The following is a 26,657-nucleotide window of genomic DNA, read 5'->3' on the forward strand; positions in this document are numbered from 1 at the left end:
TTGTACCACTCTATGCTTTTATATCTGAAGGATCCTTTCCCACTCTCCTCTCCTCCCCTTCTACGGTTTAGGACATTTCTCCTCGAACCATGAAGTGGCTTGGGGGGGGGGGCAGAGAGAACCACGTTTTCATCCTCGGGACTCCGTCCTCGGATCGACCTCTTCTTCCTTCCGTCGAAAACAAGCCAACAGCCCAAGGGCGCCAGGTCGTTCCGTCGAAAGATTCGTGGGTGGCTTCGGTTGAGCAGCCGCCCACCTGTCTCCAGATACGGAAACAGCCGCCTTGCGAGTCGCCAAACCGGTCCGCCGAGAATCTGTCCTCGTATTATTTGGCAGCCGAAAGCGCTCACCGCTCTACCGGCAAAAAGACGCCGGCGAACTCCGAGACGCTTAGCCGCACCCACCGGTGGGGTGCGCGGACCCCCGAACCGGCCCCCGAGGATCGCCAGGGGCCGCCTGGCGCAGCTCTCTGACCTCGAACCCGGAGCCTCGACGCCGCCAAACGGAGCGAAGCCTGGCCTGGACCGGCGGAGTCGCGGGCCCCAGGCCTGGTTCGCCCGCGGAGATTTCGAGCGCCAGCCCCAGCGGTTCGGAGGGGTTCGCCGCACCGGAGGAAGGAGAGGGCGGCCCGCGGGACACCGGCACCCTTTGCCAGGCCCAGGAGGGAGCGCCGGGGGAAGATGAAGCCTCTGTCGCCTCGACAACAGGGCAAGGAGACCGTGTGGTGCCCGAAGACGCGGCGACGAGTGGCGACGAGGAGGGTGGCGCGTCCAGAAAGTCCCCAGGGCTCCTCGAGGACGCGCTTGAGCCCGAGCGGGCGGCGTCTGCGTCTGAAGGAGAGTTCGACTGCATTCTCCCGGCGCCCGGTGGACCGGAGGATGCGAACGGCGCGGCGGGAACGGGCGAGAACAAGCCTCCTTTGGCGCTGCCCCGCGCGTCCCCCGACGGAGAGGAGGATGCGGAGTGCCCGATCTGCACAGAGTTTTACGACGGCGACGTCCACCGCCCGTCGCGCCTGAACTGCGGCCACGAGCTCTGCGCGCGCTGCCTGGGCGCTGTCCTGGAGGCGTCGGGCGCCGCCGAAATCGGGCGCGCGCGCTGCCCGCTGTGCCGCCAGAAGACTCCGGTGATGGAGTGGGAGATCCGGAAGCTACAGGAAGAGATGCTCTTGCTCGAGTCGCCGCAAGAATCGGCGGCCGGGCGCGCGGAATACGAGCCCTTGCCCGAACGCCGGCCCGGCGTCTGGGGCCGCCTGGAGCACCGCTTCCAGATGCGCTTCCGCGCCAGCCGCCCCGAGCACGGCGCCCTGCCCTGCCTGCGCTACCCGCTCGGGATGGTGCAGGGGCTGGAGCGGCTGGAGCGGCGCAGCCGCTGGCTCTACCGGTTGGTCCTGCTGGGGCTGCTGGCCGCCGAGACGCTCAGCCTGTTGGTCTTCTTCCTGCCGCTGCTGGTGGTCTTTCTGCTCTTCGCCATCCTGGAGAGGTGGCGGTGAGTTCCGTCGGATAGGAGAGGAGTGGCTCTCCAACTCGGATCTTCGCCGGAGGGGCGCGCGCGGGCCTTTCAAAAGGCTGCAGGATTCGGAGGCAAGGAAGCGCTTTACACAACAGGAGAGCGGGAGGCTCTTTGCGCGTTGCAAATAGGATTCGAACTCAAGAGCAGCCTTCGGTTGAGCAGGAAGCGCTTTGCAGAGCCCGAAAAGGATTCGAATTCGAAAGTGGCGCCCCTCGCCCCTCCTGCTGTCGCCGGCCAAGCAGCTGCGAAAGTGTTGAGGGCTTGGGCAGTGGAGACGAGAGTGGCCTCGTTCTGGGAGCCCAGAGTGGTGGGGAAGGGGGAAAGGGACCCGAGGGCCATCCAGCCCAACCGCCTGCCAGACAGGCATCTCCACCTGAGCCTCCAGGACAGATGGCCACCCAACCTCTGCTCGGAAACCTCTAATGGGATATTGAAGAAACAGAGCTATAATGGCTGAGAGTCGTCCTTATCCCTCTTCTCCATCAATTTATCGACCTCTCCTTTTAAGGCCGTCCAAGTTGGTGGCCAAAACTACCTCCTGCAGCTGTGAGTTCCAGGGTTTAGCTATGGGCCAAGTAAAAGAGGATTTTATTTCGCCCTTTTGCGGAATGGAGTCAGCTGCTGTAGCCCTTTGGTGTACCTCCTCTCCCACCCCCCTGCTAGGGGCTCGGGGAGACCATCCTTTTATTGGAGATTCTTGCCTTTCAGCCATTTGGGCTACATGACCTGTGGCATCCCATCCTATTGTACCATCCCATGTTCTTATAACTGTGATTCTTGCCTTGTGTACGCTTGAAAACGTTGGCACCATTAAGATAAATTCAACAGTGTAAACAAGCTTGATGGATGTAATAATGGATGACTGAATGGTTTAGTTTATGTAAAATATGAAGGAATTTATGAAATGTGAAATGAACCATGGAAAGAGAACAAGGGAAGTCATTGACATTTTCAGGTTGTTTAAATGAATATTCTAAATTGTAAAACAGAAAATTTAATAAAAATTATACACAAAAAGAAAAGAAAAGGCCTGTTCTTGTGTCGCCACCCTCTGGACCGCTGAAGGAGGAGGCACACAAAGAAGGGCCTCAGAAGATGATCTCAGGGTCTGGGTAGGTTTATAGGGAAATAGCGCCGAGGGCCTTCTGGCAGTTCCCTCATTGCAAGAAGCAAAGCTACAGGGAACCAGGCAGAGGGCCTTCTCGGTAGTGGCGCCCGCCCTGTGGAATGCCCTTCCAGCAGATATCAAAGCGATAAACAACTACCTGACATTCAGAAGACATCTGAAGGCAGCCCTGTTCAGGGAAGTTTTTAACGTCTGATATTTTACTTACAGATAGGTAGCCGTGTTGATCTGCCATAGTCAAAACAAAAAAATTCCTTCCAGTAGCACCTTAAAGACCAACTAAGTCAGTTCTTGGTATGAGCTTTCGTGTGCATGCACACTTCTTCAGATATTTTACTGTGTTTTTGGTTTCTATGGAAGCCGCCCAGAGTGGCTGGGGAGGCCCAGCCAGATGGGCGGGGTATAAATAATAAATTATTATTATTATTATTATTATTATTATTGGCAGTCCTTGGGGTATTGCGGTCCTAAGCTGTTTAAAGCTTTATAGGTCAAAATTGGACCTTTAATTGGGCCTGAAAACTAATTGGCAGCCAGAGCAGTGGGACCAGGATTGGTGCAATAGGCTCAAACTGTCTTGCCCTGGTGAGCAACCTGGCTGCTGAATTCTGCGCTAGCTGAAGTTTCCAAACTGTCTTCAGAAGCAGCTCTGCGTAGAAGGCATTGCAGTAATCTAACCTTGGGGTTACCAGAGCATAGACAACAGGGGTTAGACTGTCTCTGTCCAGATAGGGGCGTAGCTGGGCCACGAGCCAAAGCTGATAGAAGGCACTCCTGGCCACTGAGGCCACCTGGGCCTCAAGCGAAAGCAAAGGATCCAGAAGGACCCCCAGGCTGTGAACCTGCTCCTTCAGGGGAAGCGTAACCCCATCAAGAGCAGGCAACCTCCCAGCCAGCCATTCTAGGGAAGCACCCACTAACAGGGACTCTGTCTTATCTGGGTTGAGCTTCAGTTTGTTGGCTCCATTATAGAGGCAAGAAACTGGTCCAGAACTTCCACTGCCTCACCTGCAGATGTAAAGGAGAAAGGGAGCTGGGTGTCATCAGCATACTGCTCACATCAGACTCCAAACCTCCAGATAATCCCACTTAGAGGTTTCACGTAGATGTTAAACAATGTGGGGGACAGGACTGAGCCCTGCGGAACCCTACATTGAAGGTTCCACGGGGCTGAATAGCATTTCCTAAGCAACACCCTTGGGACTAGATGACCCTCAGGGTCCCTTCCCCGTTCAGTCATTCTAGGATTTAATAGCTATGATTCCTGCCTTGTAGGGGGTTGGGCTAGATGACCTCTGGGGGATCCCTTGCACCTTTCGCAGCTGGCACCTATAGGAATCAAATCCACCTCCTTGGTGTCACCCTTTCTCCTCCTGCTGTTTCCTCAGTTTGGTTTGCTCTGCGGGCACCTTGGGCTGTGTCCCCATGTGTAGGGGAGTTGCTTTCCAAAGTGGACTTTGATTTTTTTTATCTTTTTCTGCACACACTGCTGATTAGAAAACAAGGCAGCCTTGACCTTGGTGCCAGAGACAGTCTAACTAGATATCATCATCATCATGACTTATTATTTAGAAGACATATTATTATTATTATTATTATTATTATTATTATTATTAGCCTGGAAGTGTGCCTTCTGCTGTACCTGAGGAACCAAGTGCTTCCCACAGTCCCTGGTCCAAGAGCCCAGAGGGGACAGCAGGTGGGGGGCCATGGAGGGTCCACCTTCAGGTGTGAGTGTTGGTCTGTTCAAGGGGGCAGACCTTGGGCAAAGTTGCCTGGGGACAGAGACTCGAGAAGGATCGGTTTGGCTGCTGGAGCAAGTGGCTGCCTTGGAGCTGCCAGGGTTTCTACAAATGTTGTTGTCGTTTAGTCGTTTAGTCGTGCCCGCCTCTTCGTGACCCCGTGGACCAGAGCACGCCAGGCACTCCTGTCTTCCACTGCCTCCTGCAGTTTGGTCAAACTCATACTGGTAGCTTCGAGAACACTGTCCCACCATCTCGTCCTCTGTTGTCCCCTTCTCCTTGTGCCCTCCATCTTTCCCAACATCAGGGTCTTTTCCAGGGAGTCTTCTCTTCTCATGAGGTGGCCAAGGTATTGGAGCCTCAGCTTCAAGATCTCTCCTTCCAGGGAGCACTCAGGGCTGATTTCCTTCAGAATGGAAAAGTTTGATCTTCTTGTAATCTACCCTCCGAACGTTCTGTGATCGGAAGCTAATGGTTTCAGCCTGGTCGTTCCCTCTCTCCCCCTTTGGGATGGGACTGAAGCTCAGTGGTCAGAATACCTCCCGTGAAGTCTACTGCCAGCCAGTGCCGACAATATGGGGCAAGGTGTAGCAATGATCTGACACTTCCTATATTTAAGAGCCCCGCTGTCTATGATGTGTTCACAGAAACTTTCTTGTTGCTTTACTCACTCCTCCTGCTGCTCTGCTTTTATTTTATTGCCTCTGCCAGGTCAGATAACATCTTCTGTTCCTCCCTCTCCTGGGAGGAAACATCGCTCACTCCCTGCTCTTGGCTGAAGGAGTCCTGGCAGGCAGGCGTAGGATCTGGCCCTGGGACTTTCCTCCATGCCTGACACGTCGGTTTGGATCTGCATGCTAGAGAGAGGTGTCCCCACTAACCACAGGCTGACTCAACACTCAGTCTCCCTCTGCTCCTGCGACACACGTTGTGGGAAGCTGAGAGGAGGAGGGAAGACCCCACACGGCGTGTCCATGCCCCTGTGGCAAGCTGTGCTCCCTTTCTGCTTCCTGGGACAGGGGGACACCTACATAAATTGGCAGTTACCTTGCTTGGGTTGTCCCTTTTTATTGATGCTGTCCAGACCTCTGTCCCTTCTTCCTTCACCACCTTCTTCAGGAATCCCCCATTGAACCTGTTTTCTGGAGATATAAGTAAGTTGTGGGCTGGGCAGTAGACTTAGCTTGTTCACCCTGTGGTGGGGTGGCCTTCTTCTCCTTGTGGGCCTCCTTCCTCTCTGGGGTCAACTGACACCTGCCTCCAGCCAGTATCCAGGTAAGCACTTTCTCCTCCTTCTCCCAGTTCAGCTCTGTTCCCACCTCACCTGGAACCTCTTCTTCTCATGAAAGCAGCCCAGGTGGGCAATGACACCCACATTGGAGAGGGCAATACATCTGCCTCCTGCAGCCAAGGGGCCCTTTTCCCTTTGGCACGGCTGATGCCCTCTTTCTGAATGCCCCAGGCACAAGGCCACCCAGACTCAAGGTCTCCCTTGGTGCTTGGAAGCACCTGGAGGCAGCTCCTCATTTCTGCTATCTTTTGTATTTTGATAACAGAAGAGGCACGCCTAGGACAGAGTCATCATTGCCTGCCTACGAATGGGGTGCTGGCTTGGAAAGGTTCCTCTTCAGTCACTCAGATACTCCAGCCTTTCCCAACCAATCCATTCCTTTCTGCTTTCTGTTCATTCTGGGTGGAGCTGAGAGATTCCCAAATGTGCTGTCAGTTCCTTCTGCACGGGATATAAAGCCTTCTGGGTGCAGGCAGGGGACTCAGACCTGCTTCGCCATGAAGTCCATCGGCCTCTGCCTGCTTGCGCTCCTTGCCTTCTGGGGTGAGCTGGGACCTGTGTCTGGTCAGATGCCTCTAGGTGAGTGTCTCCTTGGACTCCCTTGTCCCAATCTCCATCTTTCTAAGCCCCCATGGGAAACACTCTCTAAGGCAGCCTCCCTCTGAATTGGCCGCAATTCCCATGAGCCTCTGCATCTTCTGGCTGTTCTGGCTTGGGGCTCCTGTATGAAACCCTGCATGGGTAGCTGAAAGAGTCCTCATTGCCAGGAAACCACCGTCTCCTGTTCCATAGCTTCCCCTTCCCTATAGATCCCTCTGTCAGGGGCAAGAGGGATCAGACTTGAGGTGGGTGAAATGATCTTATGGGCCGATGTTCTTATGTTTTCAGAATTTAAAAAAGAACTTTATGTTCGCAAGAGCAGGCCTTTTCTGCAATGGCTCCCTGTTTGTGGAATGCTTTCCCCAGGGAGATTTGCCTGGCACCTTCATTATAAACCATTAGGCACCAGGCAAAAACATTCCTCACTAACCAGGCCTTTAGCTGATTGCCCTCCCAATGCCCTTTTAAAATGCCATGGGGTGGTTTGTTGGGTTGGCGTTTATTGGGGGGTTGTTTGATTGTGTATTTCGTGTTTTTATATTGTGACTTTATCCTGTGAACTGCCCTGAGACCTGCAGTCCTGCAGTATAGGGTGGTTTGCTAATAATAATAATAATAATAATAATAATAATAATAATAATAATAAAGTGCTATTTTTCTAGAAAAAGAGGTGTCAGAACTCACCATGAACACCTCCCTCATTCTCTCAGAATGGCAATGGCACCTATCTGAGAGGAACTCACTGAGTTCCGGCTGAAAAGAAGCCCTGATAATAATAATTTACCCAAACCATTTCAGAATAGTGCTATTGGTCAGACATGGATATTATGAGTCACTTTGTAGCTGTGCTGCTTTTACATATTGTTACAATGTGTTTATTCATTTTTCCCCCTTTGTACATTGCTTGGGTTTTTCAAACTGTATTAAAGTTGTGGTGTCCTGTTTAGCCATCACTCCTGCGTTGGACCAGATGACTGTCTGCATCCCTTCCAACTCTACCCTCTGATAATTCTGTGATCAGAAGCTAATAGTTTCCGCCTGGTCTTTCCCTCTCTCCCCTTTTGGGATGGGACTGAAGCTCAGTGGGCAGAATATCTCCCATGAAGTCTACTGCCAGCCAGTGCCGACAATATTGGGCAAGGTGTAGCAATGATCTGACACTTCCTATATTTAAGAGCCCTGCTGTCTATGATGTCCTCACAGAAACCTTCTTGTTGCTTGACTCACTCCTCCTGCTGATCTGCTTTCATTTTATTGCTGTTTTTCAGCTGCCTCTCTCCTAACAGTGAAGCTAGCATGAGCCTTCGTAGGATCATAGAAACACAGGATGGGAGAGTTGGGAGAGACCACCAGGGCCCCCTGCAATGCAGGAATATTTTGCCCAACGTGAGGCTCAAATCCATGACCTTGAAGTCAAGAGTCTCACCCTCTTCCACCTGAGCTACGTTGCCTCTGCCAGGTCAGATAACATCTTCTGTTCCTCCCTCTCCTGGGAGGAGCCATCGCTCACTCCCTGCTCTTGGCTGAAGGAGTCCTGGCAGGCAGGCGTAGGATCTGGCCCTGGGACTTTCCTCCATGCCTGACACGTCAGTTTGGATCTGCATGCTAGAGAGAGGCGTCCCCCCCCAACCACAGGCTGACTCAGCACTCAGTCTCCCTCTTCTCCTGCGACACACGTGGTGGGAAGCTGAGAGAAGGAGGGAAGACCCCACGCGGTGTGTCCATGCCCCTGTGGCAAGCTGGGCTCCCTTTCTGCTTCCTGGGACAGGGGGACACCTACGGATATTGGCAGGATTTATTGATTCAGCTACCTGGCTTTAATTGTCCCTTTTCACTGATGCTGCTGCATTTTTATCTATTTCTTTGTATCTGAATTTGTACTGCTTGTTTGTTTAATAAAACATTTCACAGTGGTTTACAGCAATATAAAGAGATAAAACCAGACAATAAAATAATTATCCTACAGAAAAATAATCTCTCAAAGGACCTGTTGATGGCATTTTACCATGCTACTGTGGAGGGTGCATTAACCTTTGGTCTGTGTGTGTGGTTTGGGAGTTGCACGGCCAGGGAAAAACAATGCTGTCCAGGGTTGTAAAGACTGCGGAGAGAATAATTGGGTGCACTCTTCCCACCTTGGATCAAATCTATGCTTCCAGGTGCCGTAAGAAAGCTGCAGAGATAGCGCAGGATAGTACACACCCCGGAAATGATCTCTTTCAGCTTCTGCCTTCTGGAAGAAGGTACAGGGTTATAAAGACTAAGACTAGCTGCCTGAGAAACAGTTTCTATCCAAATGTGATTTTGGTTTTTAAAGCAGTGTAAGGAGTCTCTATGGGAGTATATTGTATTTTAAAATGGGGTATCATAGCTTTTAGGGGGTTAACCAGGCTGGGATAGCTGGGATAGCAAGCTTGTTGGTTTTTGAATGTCCGTTGTAGATTTTTTTCAATTTCGTTGTTCTGTAGGGGACAATGACAATAAAGATTATCGTATTGTATCATAACAATTAAAAGTTAAAAACAAAAAACAAAGTAGAAACAAACACCAGTAGACCATTGTGGGGGAATATATTCTCAATTGCCTGTGCAGGCCTGGAAGAATAGAAAGGTTTTCAGCAGGTGTTTAGATGTTGGCACAGAAGGCTCCTGCTGAGTTTCTGGTGGCAGAGAGTTCCACAGGAGTGGGACAATGACAACTTGGTTGTTGTCAAAGAAGCCTCAGCAACCCAAGGAATGATCAAGGATGCTCCTGCAGATGATCTCAGTGATCGAGCTGGAATATCAGGGTTCAGGTGATCCCCGGGGTCTCCTGGACCCAAGTTGTTCAGTGCTTTGTAAATCAATGCCAGGACCTGAAACCCGACTCAGTAGCAGATGACACCTCCATGGTGCAGCTTCTGAAGGAGGTTGAAGAAGCATCTCTTTCCCCTGGCTTTCAATGCTTCAAGTGTATGCTTTGCAGACCCATCTGAATTTTAAGATTATAAATGGTTAGTAATCCATTTTAGTCCATCCATTAATGATTTTGAATTCTGGTGCTGGAGGAGACTCTTGAGAGTCCCATGGACTGCTAGAAGATCCAACCTCTCCATTCTGAAGGAAATCAGCCCTGAGTGCTCACTGGAAGGACAGATCCTGAAGCTGAGGCTCCAATAATTTGGCCACCTCATGAGAAGAGAAGACTCCCTGGAAGAGACCCTGATGTTGGGAAAGATGGAGGGTGCAAGGAGAAGGGGACGACAGAGGACGAGATGGTTGGATACTGTTCTCGAAGCTACCAGCATGAGTTTGACCAAACTGTGGGAGGCAGTGGAAGACAGGAGGGCCTGCGTGCTCTGGTCCAGGGGGTCACGAAGAGGCGGACATGACTAGATAGCTCAGTTGGTTAGACCATGGTGCTGATAATGCCAATGTTGCAGGTTCGATCCCTGTATGGACCAGCTGCATATTCCTGCATTGCAGGGGGTTGGACTAGATGATCCTCAGGGTCCCTTCCAACTCTACTGTGCTATGCTATGGACTAAACAACAACAATCCATTTTAGTAATGGCTTAGTAATCCATTTCTTTCTCTCTCTCTCTCTCTCTCTCTCTCTCTCTCTCTCTCTCTCTCTCTCTTTCTCCATTACAGGGAAGCCTGGCACCTGTCCTACTCTGATCCAAAACAATGACACCCAGTGCGGCCAGTTCTGCTCTACGGACAACAGCTGCCCAGGGAGTGAGCGCTGCTGCCAGACTGCCTGTGGGCATCAGTGCATGCTCCCACTTGAGGGTAAGCAGCAGCCCCTCTTTTGGGGGGGGGGAAAGAAATGAAGTCAGGAACCTCCCATCTGCCTCACCTTCTGACCCAGATGTGCTCTTGACCACCCATCCATACACACAAGGTGGTTTGGTGTCTATCTGGGTGGAAAACTCAGGCAGGGATCCCCTTTGGGTGACTTGGTTGGCCACTGCGAGAAAAGGATGCTGGACTAGATGGGCCATTGGCCTGATCCAGCAGGCCCTTCTTAGCTTCTTATATTCTCCTTTCATCCCCAGACCAGCCCGGCTCCTGCCCCAAGCTGAGCCCCCAGCCAGACCAGCCTGCGAACTGCTCAACAACTTGCAACAACGACCAGGACTGTGGCTCAGGACTCTACTTGCCAATCCAGAAGTGCTGCAGCAACAGGTGTGGACAGACTTGCCAGGTGGCTGAAGAAGGTATTTCTTGGGTGGGGAAAGAAATGGGGACCTTGTGGTGAAACACAAGAGCAGTCAAGTACAACATTCCTAGAGTGAACATGTTTACACATGTGGAGGAATGTTTGTCCAGCCAGCAGGTAAACTTCCTGTTTCCTTCTGGGCTGGGACAGACTTCCTCTGCATGTGACTAGAGGTGGGTGTGGCCTCACTGGTGCAGGTAACAAAAGCATTGGACTGGCTGACATCTCTCTCTCTTTGACTACTTTGATCGAAGAAGCAACGTCTGCTTAGCCAAAGATGCCCTCTAGGCTTCCAGCCGAGAAAGGACAAAAAGACTGTCTTCTTATGAGATAGTTTCCAGGTGTATGTTACTTTTCTAAGCTAAGTCTGCCTTCTGGGATCCTATTGTGAACAGAATGATATGTGAGTAAACTCTTCTTATACTTTTATAGAAGACTGTGTCGTGTCTTATCTTTTATAAGGGAATAAGGGGAAAATACCAGAACTGTTATTATAGAGGCTTTAGTGAGCCTGAGCAAACACATCCGCTGTGAGTTTAAAAGGGGGAATGTTACTCTGCTAAATTGTGAACTTGTTTACACAAGTTGAAAAGGCTATAATCAAACAATATATCCTCTCCTGCATCCCTGAACATTCCCACAGACCTGATGGGGGTGGCGAGGGGAGCAACTGAGTTCTTGTGGATGGGAGAACCAATGTTAAATTCTGCCCAGGAAGAGATGTTGGGGCTCAAGCCCACTTGGCTTCCACTCACACAGTCTCCACTCCCTAATGCCAAGCTGTATGGTGGTGGCTGCCAGTGGCAGGAGCATAACAGGGGAAAATGAACTCTGCACAAGCTCAGATGTTTCCCCCTTTCACTGATTTCCTCACATGTTCCAGGAGTGAGTCCTGGCATACCAAACACAATTCCAGGGCTTTTCTTGGTGGCATGGAAATATCCAGAGATATGCATATGAAGCTGTAAACACAGGAGTTTATTAGGAGAAAGGACGTCTTCACACAGCAGCACATAGTTGAACTATGGAACTCACTCCCACAGGAAGCGATGGCGGCCACCAACCTGGGACTCAGCTCTACAGCCACAAATAAAACATTTTCAGTGTGTTGTTAAGTGCATTATACAAATGTAACACTAGGTGGTGATGGTGAGCTATGGCAAATTCCATATATTTTTCAAAACTGTTTTTCAAAAAGCACTTTCACAACCTTTCTTATACGTGTCTGTGGGAATGTTCTGGGGTGCAGGAGAGGATATATTGACTAATTATATCCTTATCCAACTTGTACTAACAAGTTCCCAAAATATCAGCAGAGTTTATAGACATTCCTCTTTAAGTACGCAACGGTAACGCTTGCACAGGTTCGCTAGAACCTCTATAATAATTACTCTGGTAATTTCCCCTTTGTTCCCTCTTAAAATACAAGACACGACACAGTCTTTATAAAAGTATAAAAGAGTTTACTCACGTTCTGTTCACAATATGATCCCAGAAGGTAGGCAGGCTTAAAAAGGTTACATACACTTAGAAATCTATCTTGTAGCAAGATAGCCCTTATCTCCTCTCTTGGCTGGGAGCCAAGAGAGCATCCTTAGATGTTTCCTCATGGAAGGAAGATGGCAGAGAGAGGCAAGAGGCAAGAGAGAGATGGCTGGTCTGCCCTGTGCTTTTATCATTACCTGCACAGGTGAGGCCACACCCACCTCTGGTCACATGCGGAGGAAGTCCATCCCCAGGAAGTTCACCTGCTTGCTGGACAGACATCCCTCCCCATGTTCTAACATGTACACTCTAGGAATGTTGTCATTGACTGCTCCTGTGTTTACATCCCACATACCCCTTCTCAGGCAATACAACATACACAAAACATAAACAACTTTATTCAACCACCCAGAGTCCCAGCTTGACACGTAGATTCTGGAAACTCTCTCTTGGTAGGGGTTTCGTCAGGATGTCAGCAGTCATCTCTTGGGTGCTGCAGTAGGATAATTCCACAAGTCCATCCTGGATCATCTGGCGTATGTAGTGGTATTTAACCCCAATGTGTTTTGTTCTGGCCAGGAACTTCTCACTCTGCGTCAGCTTCAGGCAACTTTGATTGTCCTCCAGCAAGCTGACAGGCCCTTTTCTCACCAGCCCAAAGTCCTTTATGAGTTGATCAAGCCAGGCGATCTCTCTGCAGGCTTCTGTTGCTGCAACGTATTCTGATTCTGTGGAAGATAATGCTACACAGCTCTGTTTATAACTGCCCCATGAAACAGGTCCATCACCAAACATGAAAACATGACCACTTGTTGATTTATAATCAGCATTATCCCCAGCCCAATCCGCATCAGTATACCCAACCAACTTAGGGTCTCTGACGGCTGGTAACCTTAATTTACAATTCATGGTACCCTTCAAATATCGCACCACCCTCTTTACACCTGCCCAATCATGCTCAGTGGGAGAATTCACTTTTCTGCTAAGAATCCCCACAGCATTAGCTAAGTCAGGTCTACATGTGGTAACTAAATACAAAAGTTTACCAATCGCCGACCTGTAGTCATTGTTGTCTGGCAACTGCTTTGAATCCTGCTGATTCTTCAGGAAGTCAGTGGCCATCGGTGTAGCAACTGGATGTGCATCTTGCATCTGCATGTGCTCAATTAGCTCGTGGATCTTCTGTCTTTGGCTGAGAAGAAATGAGCCGTCCTCTTCTCTTTCCACCTGGATTCCGAGGTAGTACTGGACATCTCCTAGCTCCTTGACCTCCACCTCTTTGCTAAGGTGTTTTACTATCTGTGTATAGTCTTTCTCACTTGCTGTGGCAATAATCAGGTCATCAACAAATGCTAGGATATATGAGAATTGTCCATTAATTGACTTACTGTACAAGCACTTGTCAGCGTCGCCTTGCTTGTACCCAAGTTGCGTCAGCATTTTATGCAACTTCTGGTTCCAGGCTCTAGCAGCCTGTTTAAGTCCGTAAAGTCCTTTCTGCAGTTTGCACACTAAATGTGCCTCATGTGGTTTCACAAAACCTTTGGGCTGTTTCATGTAAATTTCTTCAGAAATCTGCCCATGTAGAAAAGCGGTAGCAATGTCTATGTGTTTCACCCTCATTTTCTTGGAGGCTGCAATGCTTAAAAGCATTCTTACGCTGCTGTACCTCACCGTTGGTGCAAAAACTTCATCATAGTCTTCACCAAAACGCTGTGAAAATCCCTGTGCTACAAGTCTAGCTTTGTAGCGCTGCACTTCTCCTTCTGACCCCTTCTTAACCTTGAAAACCCATTTACTGCCAATGGCCTTCTTACCGGGAGGCAGCTCAGTAAGTGTCCAGGTCTTGTTCTGATGCAGTGCATCCATCTCTTCCTGCGTGGCTTTCCTCCAGAGACTGGCTTCTGCAGCTGGCATCTCCTGTATCTCTTCCCAAGTAGAAGGTTCCTGTGGAAACGCCGACCCTGCAAAGTAGGACAACCGTAATGGTGGGACACCTTTGTTGGTTCTGGACGAGCGCCTGACCTCTGGTTCAGCGACCGCATCAGCTTCCTCATCCTCCTCCAATGCAGGCACGTCCCCATCTGAGTCCTCCTCTTCGTCTCTGGTGCCGCCAGGGTTCTGGTCCTCTGCGTCTTCTGGTGCGTCGCCTGTAGGGGGCGCTGTAACACTTGAAGGCAGATTATTACTTTGTGGGGTCTCAAAAGGGAAATATACAAACTCTTGAGTCCTTTCTGACTCATCTGAAGAATCCACAACAGTGTTCTTAGTGTCTACTTTTCCATATTCATCAAAATAAACCGCATGGTATGCATTTGTCTTACCAGTTTGTAAGTCCATTATTCTGTATCCTTTGCCTCCAGAGGCATATCCCACAAGGATACCTGCTTTTGCCCTGGAGTCAAGCTTGTGTCTGTGTTCCTTGGGCACGTGGAAGTAACACGGACTTCCAAATACACGTATGTGTGACAGATTGGGAGCTTTCCCATGCCAAAGTTCAAATGGTGTGCGCTCTGCACCTTTAGTTGGCAGTCTATTCTGCAAATAGACCGACGTGTACACTCCTTCGGCCCACAGCTTCTGTGGCAAACATGCATCCTTTAGCATGCACCTTGTCATGTCCATAATGGACCTAAACTTTCTCTCAGCTATGGCATTCTGCTGTGGTGTGTAAGGAATTGTGGTTACGTGTGCAATTCCTTCCTTGGCCAGGAGAGCCTGCATTTCATTTGAGCAGTACTCACCTCCATTGTCGCTCATTAGCACAGCTGGAGCTCTTTGGAATTTATTCTTGACCATGGCAATGTATTCCTGGAGCTTGTCCACTGTCTCACTCTTCTCTTTGAGGAAATATACAACACAAAATCTTGAAAAGTCATCCAGAAATATTAAAATGTATCTATTCTTTCCCAGTGAGGGAACATTCATGGGTCCACATATGTCAGTGTGCACTATGTCAAGCACTTTGTTGCTTCTTTGCTCTGCACAACGTGGAAATGAAGGTTTTACAGCCTTCTCAGTAATACAGCTTATGCACTTTGCTGGAGCTTTGTTGCTCTGCTTTACCTGCAAACCTCTTACAAGATCTCTTTTCTGTAGATCCAGAATGACGTTGGTGTCTCTATGTCCAAGCCTTCTGTGCCATAGGTCCAGATCTGCTTCATCCTTCTGGCTGGAATGTGCCACTTTTGCAGACTGATTCTCTGAAAGATCAAGCTCATATACACCATTGATTAGCTTTCCTTGAGCAAACACTTTGCCATTTCTAGTCACTTTACATTCTCCATTTCCAAATGTGATCTGGAAACCTTTCTTGTCCAAAGTGGACACGCTGATTAAATTGCAGCTCAGCTCTGGTACATACAAAACTCTAGAGATTGTGTTCTCAATGCATTCATTGTTTATATTGCATTTCAGACTCATGGAACCTGCACCTTTTGCTTTAACAATGTTGCCATCTGCAATCTCAATTTCAGAACCTTCTTCATCATTTATCTCATTAATCTCATTAAAATAGTCCTTTTTATATGAAAAATGAGAACTGGCACCTGAATCTAAAATCCATTTATTACGTTTATTCTCACGATTCTGGACAGTTAAATTCCTTTCTTGCAGTAACCATGTGCATTCACATTTCCCCTTCTTTTCTCCTTTTGGCTGAAAGGGGTGGGGTTTCTTGGCTTTAGGAGCCCTGCAATTCTTTGCAATGTGTCCTTCTTTGTTACAATTGAAACAAATCACTTTCTTAGGCATCTCTTTGGACTTTGTACATTGCCTAGATGCATAACTGCTGTCTTTGCTTCTAGCATTTCTCACTGGAGATCCAGCTCTATCTCTGCATTCTTCTTTTAAATAACCAATCAAGTCTTTAAAAGTCAGACCTTGTCTATGATCCATCAAACTTACAAATGCGCTAAAGCGTGGTCCAAGCGATGATAACAAAAATGCTATCTTTGTATCTTCATCAAAAGCTTTGGGAGTCAGATCAATTCTTTGAATAATCTCAGTAAACTTGTTGATGTGCTCTGTGAATTCCTCTTTTGAATTCATCCTCACTCTGGTTAATTTACACACCAAGTTTCTGAAGCAGTTTATGCTAGATTCTCCATACACACGCTCAATATCTCTTAAGATTTGAGATGCATCATCTGTACTATTTATTAATGATAGCTGCTCATCACGAAGTCCACTCAAAATTATGTGTCTAGCTTCGCTGTTCATGCGTTTCCAAGCACTTATGTTGGCTAAAGCTTCCTCAGTTGTTCCTGAAGGCTGAGGCTTTAAAGCTTCCAAAATGTGCTTATAATCTAAACATGCTATCAAGCGCTGCTTCCAGTGTATGAAATTGTCCATTCCTAGCTTTGCATCACTATCAAAAGCTGCTCTAGCCATCTTAAAATCCAAAAATTTGAAAATTCTTCAAAAAATTTCAAAATTTCTCAAAATTTTAAAATCAAAATCTCAAAAATCTAAAAATACAAAACAATTATTCACTGCCTTGGGTCACTGTGAACTCTGAGGGAAGGGGGGGGGGTTGCTTAATCCCCACTGCACAATGGAACAAAGGACCATGTGCTTACCAGGAAGTTAACTCAGAAAAAATACTACCCAATTCAAAATCACAATCCAACACAATCCTTCAAAAATACGCAGAAATATGCAATACTGGGCCCATAACCCTTTGTGGGAATGTTCTGGGGTGCAGGAGAGGATATATTGACTAATTATATCCTTATCCAACTTGTACTAACAAGTTCCCAAAATATCAGCAGAGTTTATAGACATTCCTCTTTAAGTACGCAACGGTAACGCTTGCACAGGTTCGCTAGAACCTCTATAATAATTACTCTGGTAATTTCCCCTTTGTTCCCTCTTAAAATACAAGACACGACACAGTCTTTATAAAAGTATAAAAGAGTTTACTCACGTTCTGTTCACAATATGATCCCAGAAGTTAGGCAGGCTTAAAAAGGTTACATACACTTAGAAATCTATCTTGTAGCAAGATAGCCCTTATCTCCTCTCTTGGCTGGGAGCCAAGAGAGCATCCTTAGATGTTTCCTCATGGAAGGAAGATGGCAGAGAGAGGCAAGAGGCAAGAGAGAGATGGCTGGTCTGCCCTGTGCTTTTATCATTACCTGCACAGGTGAGGCCACACCCACCTCTGGTCACATGCAGAGGAAGTCCGTCCCCAGGAAGTTCACCTGCTTGCTGGACAGACATCCCTCCCCATGTTCTAACATGTACACTCTAGGAATGTTGTCATTGACTGCTCCTGTGTTTACATCCCACAGTGTCTAGATTCCACACTAGATGGCTTTAAAAGGCAGATTCATGGAGGAGGAGAGGGTTCTCAGTGACTTTTGGCAGGATGTCTCTGTTTGCCTCCACGGTTGGAGGCTGTGATGCTTCTGAAGGCCAGCTGCTGGAAACCCCAGGAGGGCAGAGGGCTCTTGTGCTTGGGTCCTTCTTGTGGGCTTCCCATTGAAGCATCCAGTTGGCCCCTGGAGAAAATGGGCCTTTGGCCTGATCCAGAAGGCTCTTCTTGTGTTTTTATGGAGTGGGTGGGTGAGCAGGGAAAGTCAGAGAACCTGGACTTAAGGGGGGGTGATGTTGCACAGCCCAGCATGGAGGGACTTAGTAGGGCCATCCATGGGCTTTCCTTCCAGAGGTAAAGCTGGACACATGCCTCTGTCAAGTAGGAAGGGCTACAAAGGGTCATCTAGTTAGCTCCTGCTTGGACTACTGCAACGCGCTCTACGTGGGGCTACCTTTGAAGGTGACCCGGAAACTACAACTAATCCAGAATGCGGCAGCTAGACTGGTGACTGGGAGCAGCTGCCGAGACCATATAACACTGGTCTTGAAAGACCAACATTGGCTCCCAGTACATTTCCGAGTACAATTAAAAGTGCTGGTCCTGACTTTTAAAGCCCTAAATGGCCTCGGTCCTGTATACCTGAAGGAGCGTCTCCACCCCCATCATCCAGCCCGGACACTGAGGTCCAGCGCTGAGGACCTTCTGGCGGTTCCCTCCCTGTGAGAAGCCAGGTTACAGGGAACCAGGCAGAGGGCCTTCTCGGTGGTGGCGCCCACCCTGTGGAACACCCTCCCTTCAGATGTGAAGGAAATAAGCAGCTATCTTATCTTTAAAAGACATCTGAAGGCAGCCCTGTTTAGGGAAGTTTTTAATATTTAATGCTGTATTGTTTTTAACACTCGATTGGGAGCCGCCCAGAGTGGCTGGGGAAACTCAGCCAGATGGGCGGGGTATAAATAAATTATTATTATTATTATTATTATTATTATTATTATTATTATTATTATTCCCACCCCCAATCTCCCCATCTCTTTTTTTCCAGAGCACCCTGGCATGTGCCCCAAAGTGGAACTGGTGCGCACCTTTGCCCCCTGCAATGACACCTGCAGAGACGACCGAGACTGCCCTCTCACCCAGAAGTGCTGCTTCACCGGGTGCAGCCGGGGCTGCATGGACTCAGGTACTGGCAAAGCCCCTCACCCCTTCTCCCCCCACCCTCTCTTCTCTGGGCAACTGGTGGAGGCAGCAGCCGCAATGCCAACTTAAGTGCCCTGGAGCCTGAGAAGCTCCCCTCATGGACCTCCATTCATTCTGCCTCCAACAGTTCGCAGTGACAGGTGCCAGTTGCTGCCTGAAGATGGAATATGCAACGCACACTTGATACGTTACTACTACAACCCGTCACAGAAGAAGTGCAACCAGTTCATCTACGGTGGCTGCTCGGGCAACCGCAACATGTTTGAGACAAAGGAGGCCTGCGAGGAAGCCTGCGGGAAAATCAGCCCAGGTACTGAGAGTGGGACCCACCAGAAATTCATTTTATTGGCTTCGTTGATTGTGTTTATCGCCCACCTTCATTTCCATGGAGCTCACGGCTGCATGCGTTGTTCTCTCCCTTCCTCATTTAATCCCCAGAACAACAACACTGTGAGGGAGGCTAAGAGAGGCAGCGACTGGCCCAAGTCACCCAATGAGCTTCGTCATGTTTTGAAAATGAGGTTTTTCGGGATTGATGTGTTTTTGCAGACCTTGGAAGGAGAGCTTTGGGTGGGAGCTTTGGTAAAGGGTTGAGAGGCAAGAGGGCTGCAGAGATCTGAATCAGCTGCCACAAGCAGGTCCCCCAAATTCAGTCCCTGAGCTGGACTTGCCAAATAGCCCAAGGCACAATTCCTCTCTGCCTGGAAAGAGATAGCTCCATGACTCCTTGCCCCTTCATGGAGGGGCTTTGCATTATTCCTATGGAGGAATGTTGCGTTCTGAGGCCAAAGGAAAGGACTGGACCCTGATTACAATAATACACGAGGCTTGACCGCAAGGCTCTCGGAGGAAGTGCGTAACGCCACACCCTTGTCCAGGCCATTTTATTAACAAAAGAACCCTTTACACAGTGTTTGTAAGAACCAATCAGATTTCCTCTGAGCATTTCAAAAACCCCACATGGGGACAAAATTAAACTGTTGTTGTTGTTGTTGTTTAGTCGTTTAGTCGTGTCCGACTCTTCGTAACCCCATGGACCAGAGAACGCCAGGCACCTCTGTCCTCCACTGCCTCCCGCAGTTTGGTCAAACTCATGCTGGTAACCTCGAAAACACTATCCAACCATCTCGTCCTCTGTCGCCCCCTTCTCTTTGTGCCCTCCATCTTTCCCAACATCAGGGTCTTCTCCAGGGAGTCTTCTCTTCTCATGAGGTGGCCAAAGTACTGGAGCCTCAGCTTCACAATCTGTCCTTCCAGTGAGCACTCAGGGTTGATTTCCTTCAGTATGGAGAGGTTTGATCTTCTTGCAGTCCATGGGACTCTCAAGAGTCTCCTCCAGCACCATAATTCAAAAGCATCAATTCTTCGGCGATCAGCCTTCTTTATGGTCCAGCTCTCACTTCCATACATCACTACTGGGAAAACCATAGCTTTAACTATACGAACCTTTGTTGGCAAGGTGATGTCTCTACTTCTCAAGATGCTGTCTAGGCCTGTCATTGCCCTTCTCCCAAGAAGCAGGCGTCTTTTAATTTCGTGGCTGCTGTCACCATCTGAAGTGATCATTGAGCCCAAGAAAGTAAAATCTCTCACTACCTCCATTCTTCCCCTTCTATTTGCCAGGAGGTGATGGGACCAGTGGCCATGATCTTCGTTTTTTTGATGTTGAGCTTCAGACCATATTTTGCGCTCTCCTCTTTCACCCTCATTAAAAGGTTCTTTAATTCCTCCTCACTTTCTGCCATCAAGGTTGTGTCATCTGCATATCTGAGGTTGTTGATATTTCTTCCGGCAATCTTAATTCCGGCTAGGGATTCATCCAGCCCAGCCTTTCGCATGATGAATTCTGCATATAAGTTAAATAAGCAGGGAGACAAAATACAGCCTTGTCGTACTCCTTTCCCAATTTTGAACCAATCAGTTGTTCCATATCCAGTTCTAACTGTAGCTTCTTGTCCCACATAGAGATTTCTCAGGAGACAGATGAGGTGATCTGGCACTCCCATTTCTTTAAGAACTTGCCATAGTTTGCCGTGGTCGACACAGTCAAAGGCTTTTGCATAGTCAATGAAGCAGAAGTAGATGTCTTTCTGGAACTCTCTAGCTTTCTCCATAATCCAGCGCATGTTTGCAATTTGGTCTCTGGTTCCTCTGCCTCTTCTAAATCCAGCTTGCACTTCTGGGAGTTCTCGGTCCACATACTGCTTGAGCCTTCCTTGTAGAATTTTAAGCATAACCTTGCTAGCGTGTGAAATGAGTGCAATTGTGCGGTAGTTGCAGCATTCTTTGGCACTGCCCTTCTTTGGGATTGGGATGTAGACTGATCTTCTCCAATCTTCTGGCCACTGCTGAATTTTCCAAACTTGCTGGCATATTGAGTGTAGCACCTTAACAGCATCATCTTTTAAAATTTTAAATAGTTCAGCTGGAATACCATCACTTCCACTGGCCTTGTTATTTGCAGTGCTTTCTAAGGCCCATTTGACTTCACTTTCCAGGATGTCTGGCTCAAGGTCAGCAACCACACTACCTGGGGTATAAGAGACATCCATTTCTTTCTGGTATAATTCCTCTGTGTATTCTTGCCACCTCTTCTTGATGTCTTCTGCTTCTGTTAGGTCCTTTCCACTTTTGTCCTTTATTATGGAAATCTTTGTACGAAATGTTCCTTTCATATCTCCAATTTTCTTGAACAGATCTCTGGTTCTTCCCATTCTATTGCTTTCCTCTATTTCTTTGCATTGCTCGTTTAAGAAGGTCTTCTTGTCTCTCCTTGCTATTCTTTGGAAATCTGCATTCAATTTCCTGTATCTTTCACCATCTCCCTTGCATTTTGCTTGCCTTCTCTCCCCCGCTATTTGTAAGGCCTCATTGGACAGCCACTTTGCTTTCTTGCATTTCCTTTTCATTGGGATGGTTTTCGTTGCTGCCTCCTGTATAATGTTACGAGCCTCCATCCATAGTTCTTCAGGCATTCTGTCCACCAAATCTAAATCCTTAAACCTGTTCCTCACTTCCACTGTGTATTCATAAGGGATTTGACTTAGATTGTATCTTACCGGCCCAGTGGTTTTTCCTACTTTCTTCAGTTTAAGCTTGAATTTTGCTATAAGAAGCTGATGATCTGAGCCACAGTCAGCTCCAGGTCTTGTTTTTGCTGACTGTATAGAGCTTCTCCATCTTTGGCTGCAGAGAATACAGTGGTGCCTCGCAAGACAAAATTAATTCGTTCCGCAAGTCTTTTCGTCTTGCGAGTTTTTCGTCTTGCGAAGCCTTCGCTGCCGCCTGCCAGCATTTTAAGATCGCCCCGGGACGGCGGATGAATTCTCCGCTGTCCCGGGGCGATTTAAAAGCCCCCGGGAAGGCAGGCAGGGGGGACAAAGACTTTTGCCCCCCGCCAGCCTTCAGAAGACTTCCCCTGCAGGGCTCCCCAAGCGGTGAATGTCTGCCCCTCGCGCGGGGCAGCAGGCTGCTATCCGCAGCCTAGGCGGGAACTCTTCTGAAGGCTGGCGGGGGATAAGGGCTTTTCTTCCCACTGCCAGCCTTCAGAACAGCCTTCTGAATGTTGGCGGTGGGGAGGAAAACCTTCCTCCCACGCAAGTCTTCAAGACAGGTTCGGGAACAGAGGAGAAACGCTGCGCACCTTCCCCTCTGTTCCTGGACCTGTCCTGAAGGCTTGCGGTGGGAGGAGGGCTTTCCTCCCCACCGCCAACATTCAGAATGCTGTTCTGAATGTTGGCGGTGGGGAGGAAAAACCCTCCTCCCACCGCAAGCCCCGGGAACAGAGGAGAAGCCCTTCGCGCCTTGTCCTCTGTTCCCGGACTTCCCACCGCAAGCCTTAGGACAGGTCCGGGAACAGAGTAGAAGGCGCGCTGCGCTTCCCTGCTGTCCCCGGAGATTTCCCTATGGGCTTTCGTCTTGCGAAGCAAGCCCATAGGGAAATTCGTCTTGCGAAGCCGCTAAAAAATCGGAAAACCCTTTCGTCTTGCGGGTTTTTCATTTAGCGAGGCATTCGTCTTGCGGGGCACCACTGTATAATCAATCTGATTTCGATGCTGCCCATCTGGTGATGTCCATGTGTAGAGTCGTCTCTTGTGTTGTTGGAAAAGCGTGTTTGTGATGACCAGCTTGTTCTCTTGACAGAACTCTATTAGCCTTTGCCCTGCTTCGTTTTGATCTCCAAGGCCAAACTTGCCAGTTGTTCCTTTTATCGCTTGACTCCCTACTTTAGCATTCCAATCCCCTATAATGAGAAGAACATCCTTCTTTGGTGTCACTTCTATAAGGTCTTGTAAGTCTTCATAGAATTGGTCAATTTCAGTTTCTTCAGCACAAGTAGTTGGTGCATAAACTTGGATTACTGTGATGTTTAAAGGTCTGCCTTGGATTCGTATCGAGATCATTCTATCATTTTTGAGATTGCATCCCATTACAGCCTTCACCACTCTTTTGTTGACTATGAGGGCCACTCCATTTCTTTTACGGGTTTCTTGCCCACAGTAGTAGATATGATGGTCATCCGAACTGAATTCACCCATTCCCGTCCATTTTAGTTCACTGATGCCCAGGATGTCAATATTTATTCTTGCCATCTCATTTTTGACCACCTCCAACTTACCCAGGTTCATGGTTCTTACATTCCAGGTTCCTATGCAATATTTTTCTTTACAGCATTGGACTTTCCTTTCGCTTCCAGGCATATCCGCAACTGAGCGTCCTTTCGGCTTTGGCCCAGCCGCTTCATCAGCTCTGGATCTACTTGTACTTGCCCTCCGCTCTTCCCCAGTAGCATGTTGGACGCCTTCCGACCTGAGGGGCTCATCTTCCAGCGTCATATCTTTTATATGCCTGTTGTCTTTGTCCATGGAGTTTTCTTGGCAGGGATACTGGAGTGGCTTGCCGTTTCCTCCTCCAGGTGGATCACGTTTGGTCAAAACTCTCCACTATGACCTGTTCATCTTGGGTGCCCTGCTCGGCATAGTTCATAGCTTCTCTGAGTTCTTCAAGCCCCTTCACCACGGCAAGGCAGTGATCCATGAAGGGGCAAAATTAAACTACAAAAGCTAATTTAAGCATGCATACATTCTGGGGTAAATAAAACAGGACTAAAGGAGGAATGCATTCAGCAACCCCGGAGGTCATAAACAAGCAGTAAACATGAGAGGAAGGATGGCAAGGAAAGATTAGGCATCTTTATCACCTTCATGTGAAAAACTATTCCCTGGCCCTAAGATTAACAAAATCAAGGAAGAGTACATCAAAGAAACTGCCTACTATCTTTTATGGCCTAGGATGCCTGGTGCAGCAACCGGCAACTGGCCTGTGTCCTAGAATGCCTATACGTGCTTGTCAGACAGAGAGAAATGGGCAGTAGAGGAAAAAATGGCATAGATGTAGAAGCTTGTGGGATTTGAATAGAAATTATTGTCAGTGAATCAAACCCAGTCAAGGCAATGCTTTCATCGCGGACACCATGGCCTGATGCATATTTTATAATACCTCATAGTAATCCCATCTGATCACTACAGAGGAATGCATGTAGGGAGCATGAAGTTGGAATTAAAAACTCTTGACACCTTCCTGCTCTAAGAAAAACCTCTCTGCTTCCTATTTCTCCCCCTTCTGTGGCCTCAGAGGTCTGCAAGCTGCCAAAGGACCCTGGCCCATGTGAGGGTTATTCACAATTTTACTACTACAACTCAGCCACCAGGAAGTGCGATATATTCGTCTATGGGCTCTGCGGGGGGAATGGCAATCGGTTTCGTACCATGCTGGAGTGCATGATGGTCTGCGGGAACTTAGGTAAGATTCATTCTCTCTCTGTGTGTGTGGTGGGCAGGGAGCAGACTGTGGCACTCCACAGGTGTCTATCTCAGCTGGGCTGCTGGCACCATCCTGTCCTGCGCATGGGCAAACTTAAGGATGGTGGATCTCCCCCTTATCACAATGGAGGAAGGGGCTTGAGGAGCTTCAAGAGGAGCCACACTTGAAGCACATGGGATGGGGGACATCTGGCTTGACCGCAGTACACGTGAAAAGGAAACAGGGGCCCTAATAGACCACAAGCTTAGCATGAGTCCAATGGGTGATGCAACAGCAAAGAAAGCTCATGCGATCCTAGGCTGCCTCACCAGAAGTCTAGTGTCCAGATCAAGGGAAGTCATAGTATTGCTCTAGGCTCACCTGGAGTTGTGTGTTGAGTTCTGGGCACCTCGGTTTCAGAAGGATAGTGACAAGCTGGAAGGTGTGCAGAGGAAGGCGGCCAAGATGATCGAGGGTCTGCAAAACAAGCCTCATGAGAAACAGTTGGGGGAGTTGGGAATGTTTAGCCTGGGAAAGAGGAGACTGAGAGGAAATATGATAGACATCTTCAAAAACCTAAAGGGTTGTCAAATGGGGGATGGAGCAAGCCTGTTTCCTCCTGCTCTTGAGGGTGGGACTCATAGCTGTCAACATTTCCCTTTGTTAAGGGAAATTCCCTTATTCCAAATAGGATTCCTTGCAAGAAAAGGGAAAAGTTGACAGCTATGTTAGGACTCCAACCAATGTCTGCAACTTACAGGAAAGGAAATTACAACTAAACATCAGGAAGAACCTTCTGAAAGTAAGAGTCATTCAACAGTGGAAGATGGCAAACTTTCCTTCCTTGGAGGTTTATAAGCAGAGGTTGGATGACCATCTGTCATGGATGCTTTAAATGAGATTCCTTCTTGCAGGGGGTTGGACTAGATGACCCTTGGGGGTCCATTTCAACTCTACAATTCTATTATTCTATCATTGCTACTGCCTGCCCTAAGGGGCACATGCCCAATTACTTGGCTGACTCTTTTTCTTTTCTTCCCCCAGAAAACTCCACTAAGGAGGACTGAGTCCCTCAACCTGATCACCTTGTCTGAGAAGACCCCAACCCCAGAGCAGACATCAATGTGTTGCCATGCCCCCTCCTTCTATCTCTGGGGAGGCTGCTGTGGGATCATCTATCCCCAAATAAAACCTGAGCTTTCTGGCATGCGCTGAGTCTGGTTCTTGCATTGCATTGCATGACATGAGGCCTCAAGGGCAGCCCCACATCCGCTGCTACCCCACTGGGGGGAGAGCATCTCTCAAAGCCCCTCAGCTGCTGGGCTGGTGAGATTTGAGCCTGGAAGGGGAGAGGATATTTGTCGAGATCAGTGGCTCCCCTGCGTTTTGGGGCCACTGCCCCCTTGGTTCCATAAACTCATCCCCAGTGAGTTTACCCTGTGAAAAGGAGCATTCAGAGTAGTGGTTTGAACCAACCCCATAAAGAAAATAATAACACTGTGAGATTCACATTACAAAGCCAGAGCCAGGAGCGTCCTTCCACTGAACCTAGGAACCAAGTGCTTCCCACAGTCCCTCACTGGCCAAATGCCCAGAGGGGGCAGCAGGTGGGAAGGCATGGAGGGCCCACCTTCAGGCGAGAGGGTTGGCCTGTTCAAGGGGGCAGAAATCAGAAGAAGCTGCTGGGGGACAGAGACTCAAGAATGCTCAGTTTGGCTGCTGGAGCAAGTGGCTGCCTTGGAGCTGCCAGAGTTTCTACAAGACCCAACCTGAGGCAGCCCCTCCGCACTGCCCAGGAGCTTCACTTGGGCTGGGGAGAAGATCCAGGGGCCAGTCATTCCAGCCCTACATTGCCTGCCCTTGTGGTCCTCTGTTCTGCACTTGGGAATCCTGGAATGCTGAGCAGGCCAGACGGGGTGGCAGAAGGATTTGGTGGGAGCAGACTTCATGCCACCAGTCAGCAGATCCCAGGCCTGCCTGTCTTGTTCTGCCTGGGGAGCCGTTCCCCGAAATGGGTCTTGCCAGCTGGGAAGTGGAGGTGCCTGGCAGGTGGTGTTTCTCAGAAGAACGCTCTTCCCACCTATGCCCTTCCTCCTCCTTAGGAAAACAAGGCACATTCATTTCACAGAATCATAGACTTGCAGAGTTGGAAGGGATCCAAAGCGTTATCTTGTCCAACCCCTTGAAATTATTATGAATTGTGGCAGGAATGCCCCAGGGCCAGTTGCTTCTGTCCCTTTAGTCATCCACCCCCATGGATTGGGACCATGAAGTCAGAGGAATAAAGGACACAAAACCATACTGTATATGGTTGGGACAATATCGGGGGGGGGGGGGATTACCACACGCAGGAAAGAACAAGGATTACAGACTGAGTAC

At 48.7% G+C, this 26,657-nt stretch overlaps 2 protein-coding genes across 2 annotated transcripts; both read left to right on the top strand.

Moving 5' to 3' along the window:
• Positions 1–261: 261 nt before the first annotated feature.
• LOC310847205 (ring finger protein-like) lies at positions 262–2,539 on the top strand. The gene has a single exon (XM_083744828.1). The coding sequence runs from the start codon at positions 1,130–1,132 to the stop codon at positions 1,490–1,492; it is 363 nt and encodes a 120-aa protein (XP_083600954.1). The 5' UTR covers positions 262–1,129; the 3' UTR covers positions 1,493–2,539.
• On the top strand, positions 1,581–25,485 carry LOC310847132 (uncharacterized protein). Its single transcript, XM_083744690.1, has 7 exons — positions 1,581–2,058; positions 9,904–10,044; positions 10,311–10,472; positions 18,322–18,459; positions 18,604–18,786; positions 24,111–24,278; positions 25,323–25,485. Exons 1-7 carry the CDS (start codon positions 1,962–1,964, stop codon positions 25,343–25,345), a joined length of 912 nt encoding a protein of 303 aa, XP_083600816.1. The 5' UTR covers positions 1,581–1,961; the 3' UTR covers positions 25,346–25,485.
• The last annotated feature ends 1,172 nt before the right edge of the window (positions 25,486–26,657 follow it).

The sequence above is a fragment of the Podarcis gaigeae genome (genome assembly GCF_964106915.1).
Source record: "Podarcis gaigeae genome assembly, chromosome: 6".
Classification (NCBI taxonomy): domain Eukaryota; kingdom Metazoa; phylum Chordata; class Lepidosauria; order Squamata; family Lacertidae; genus Podarcis; species Podarcis gaigeae.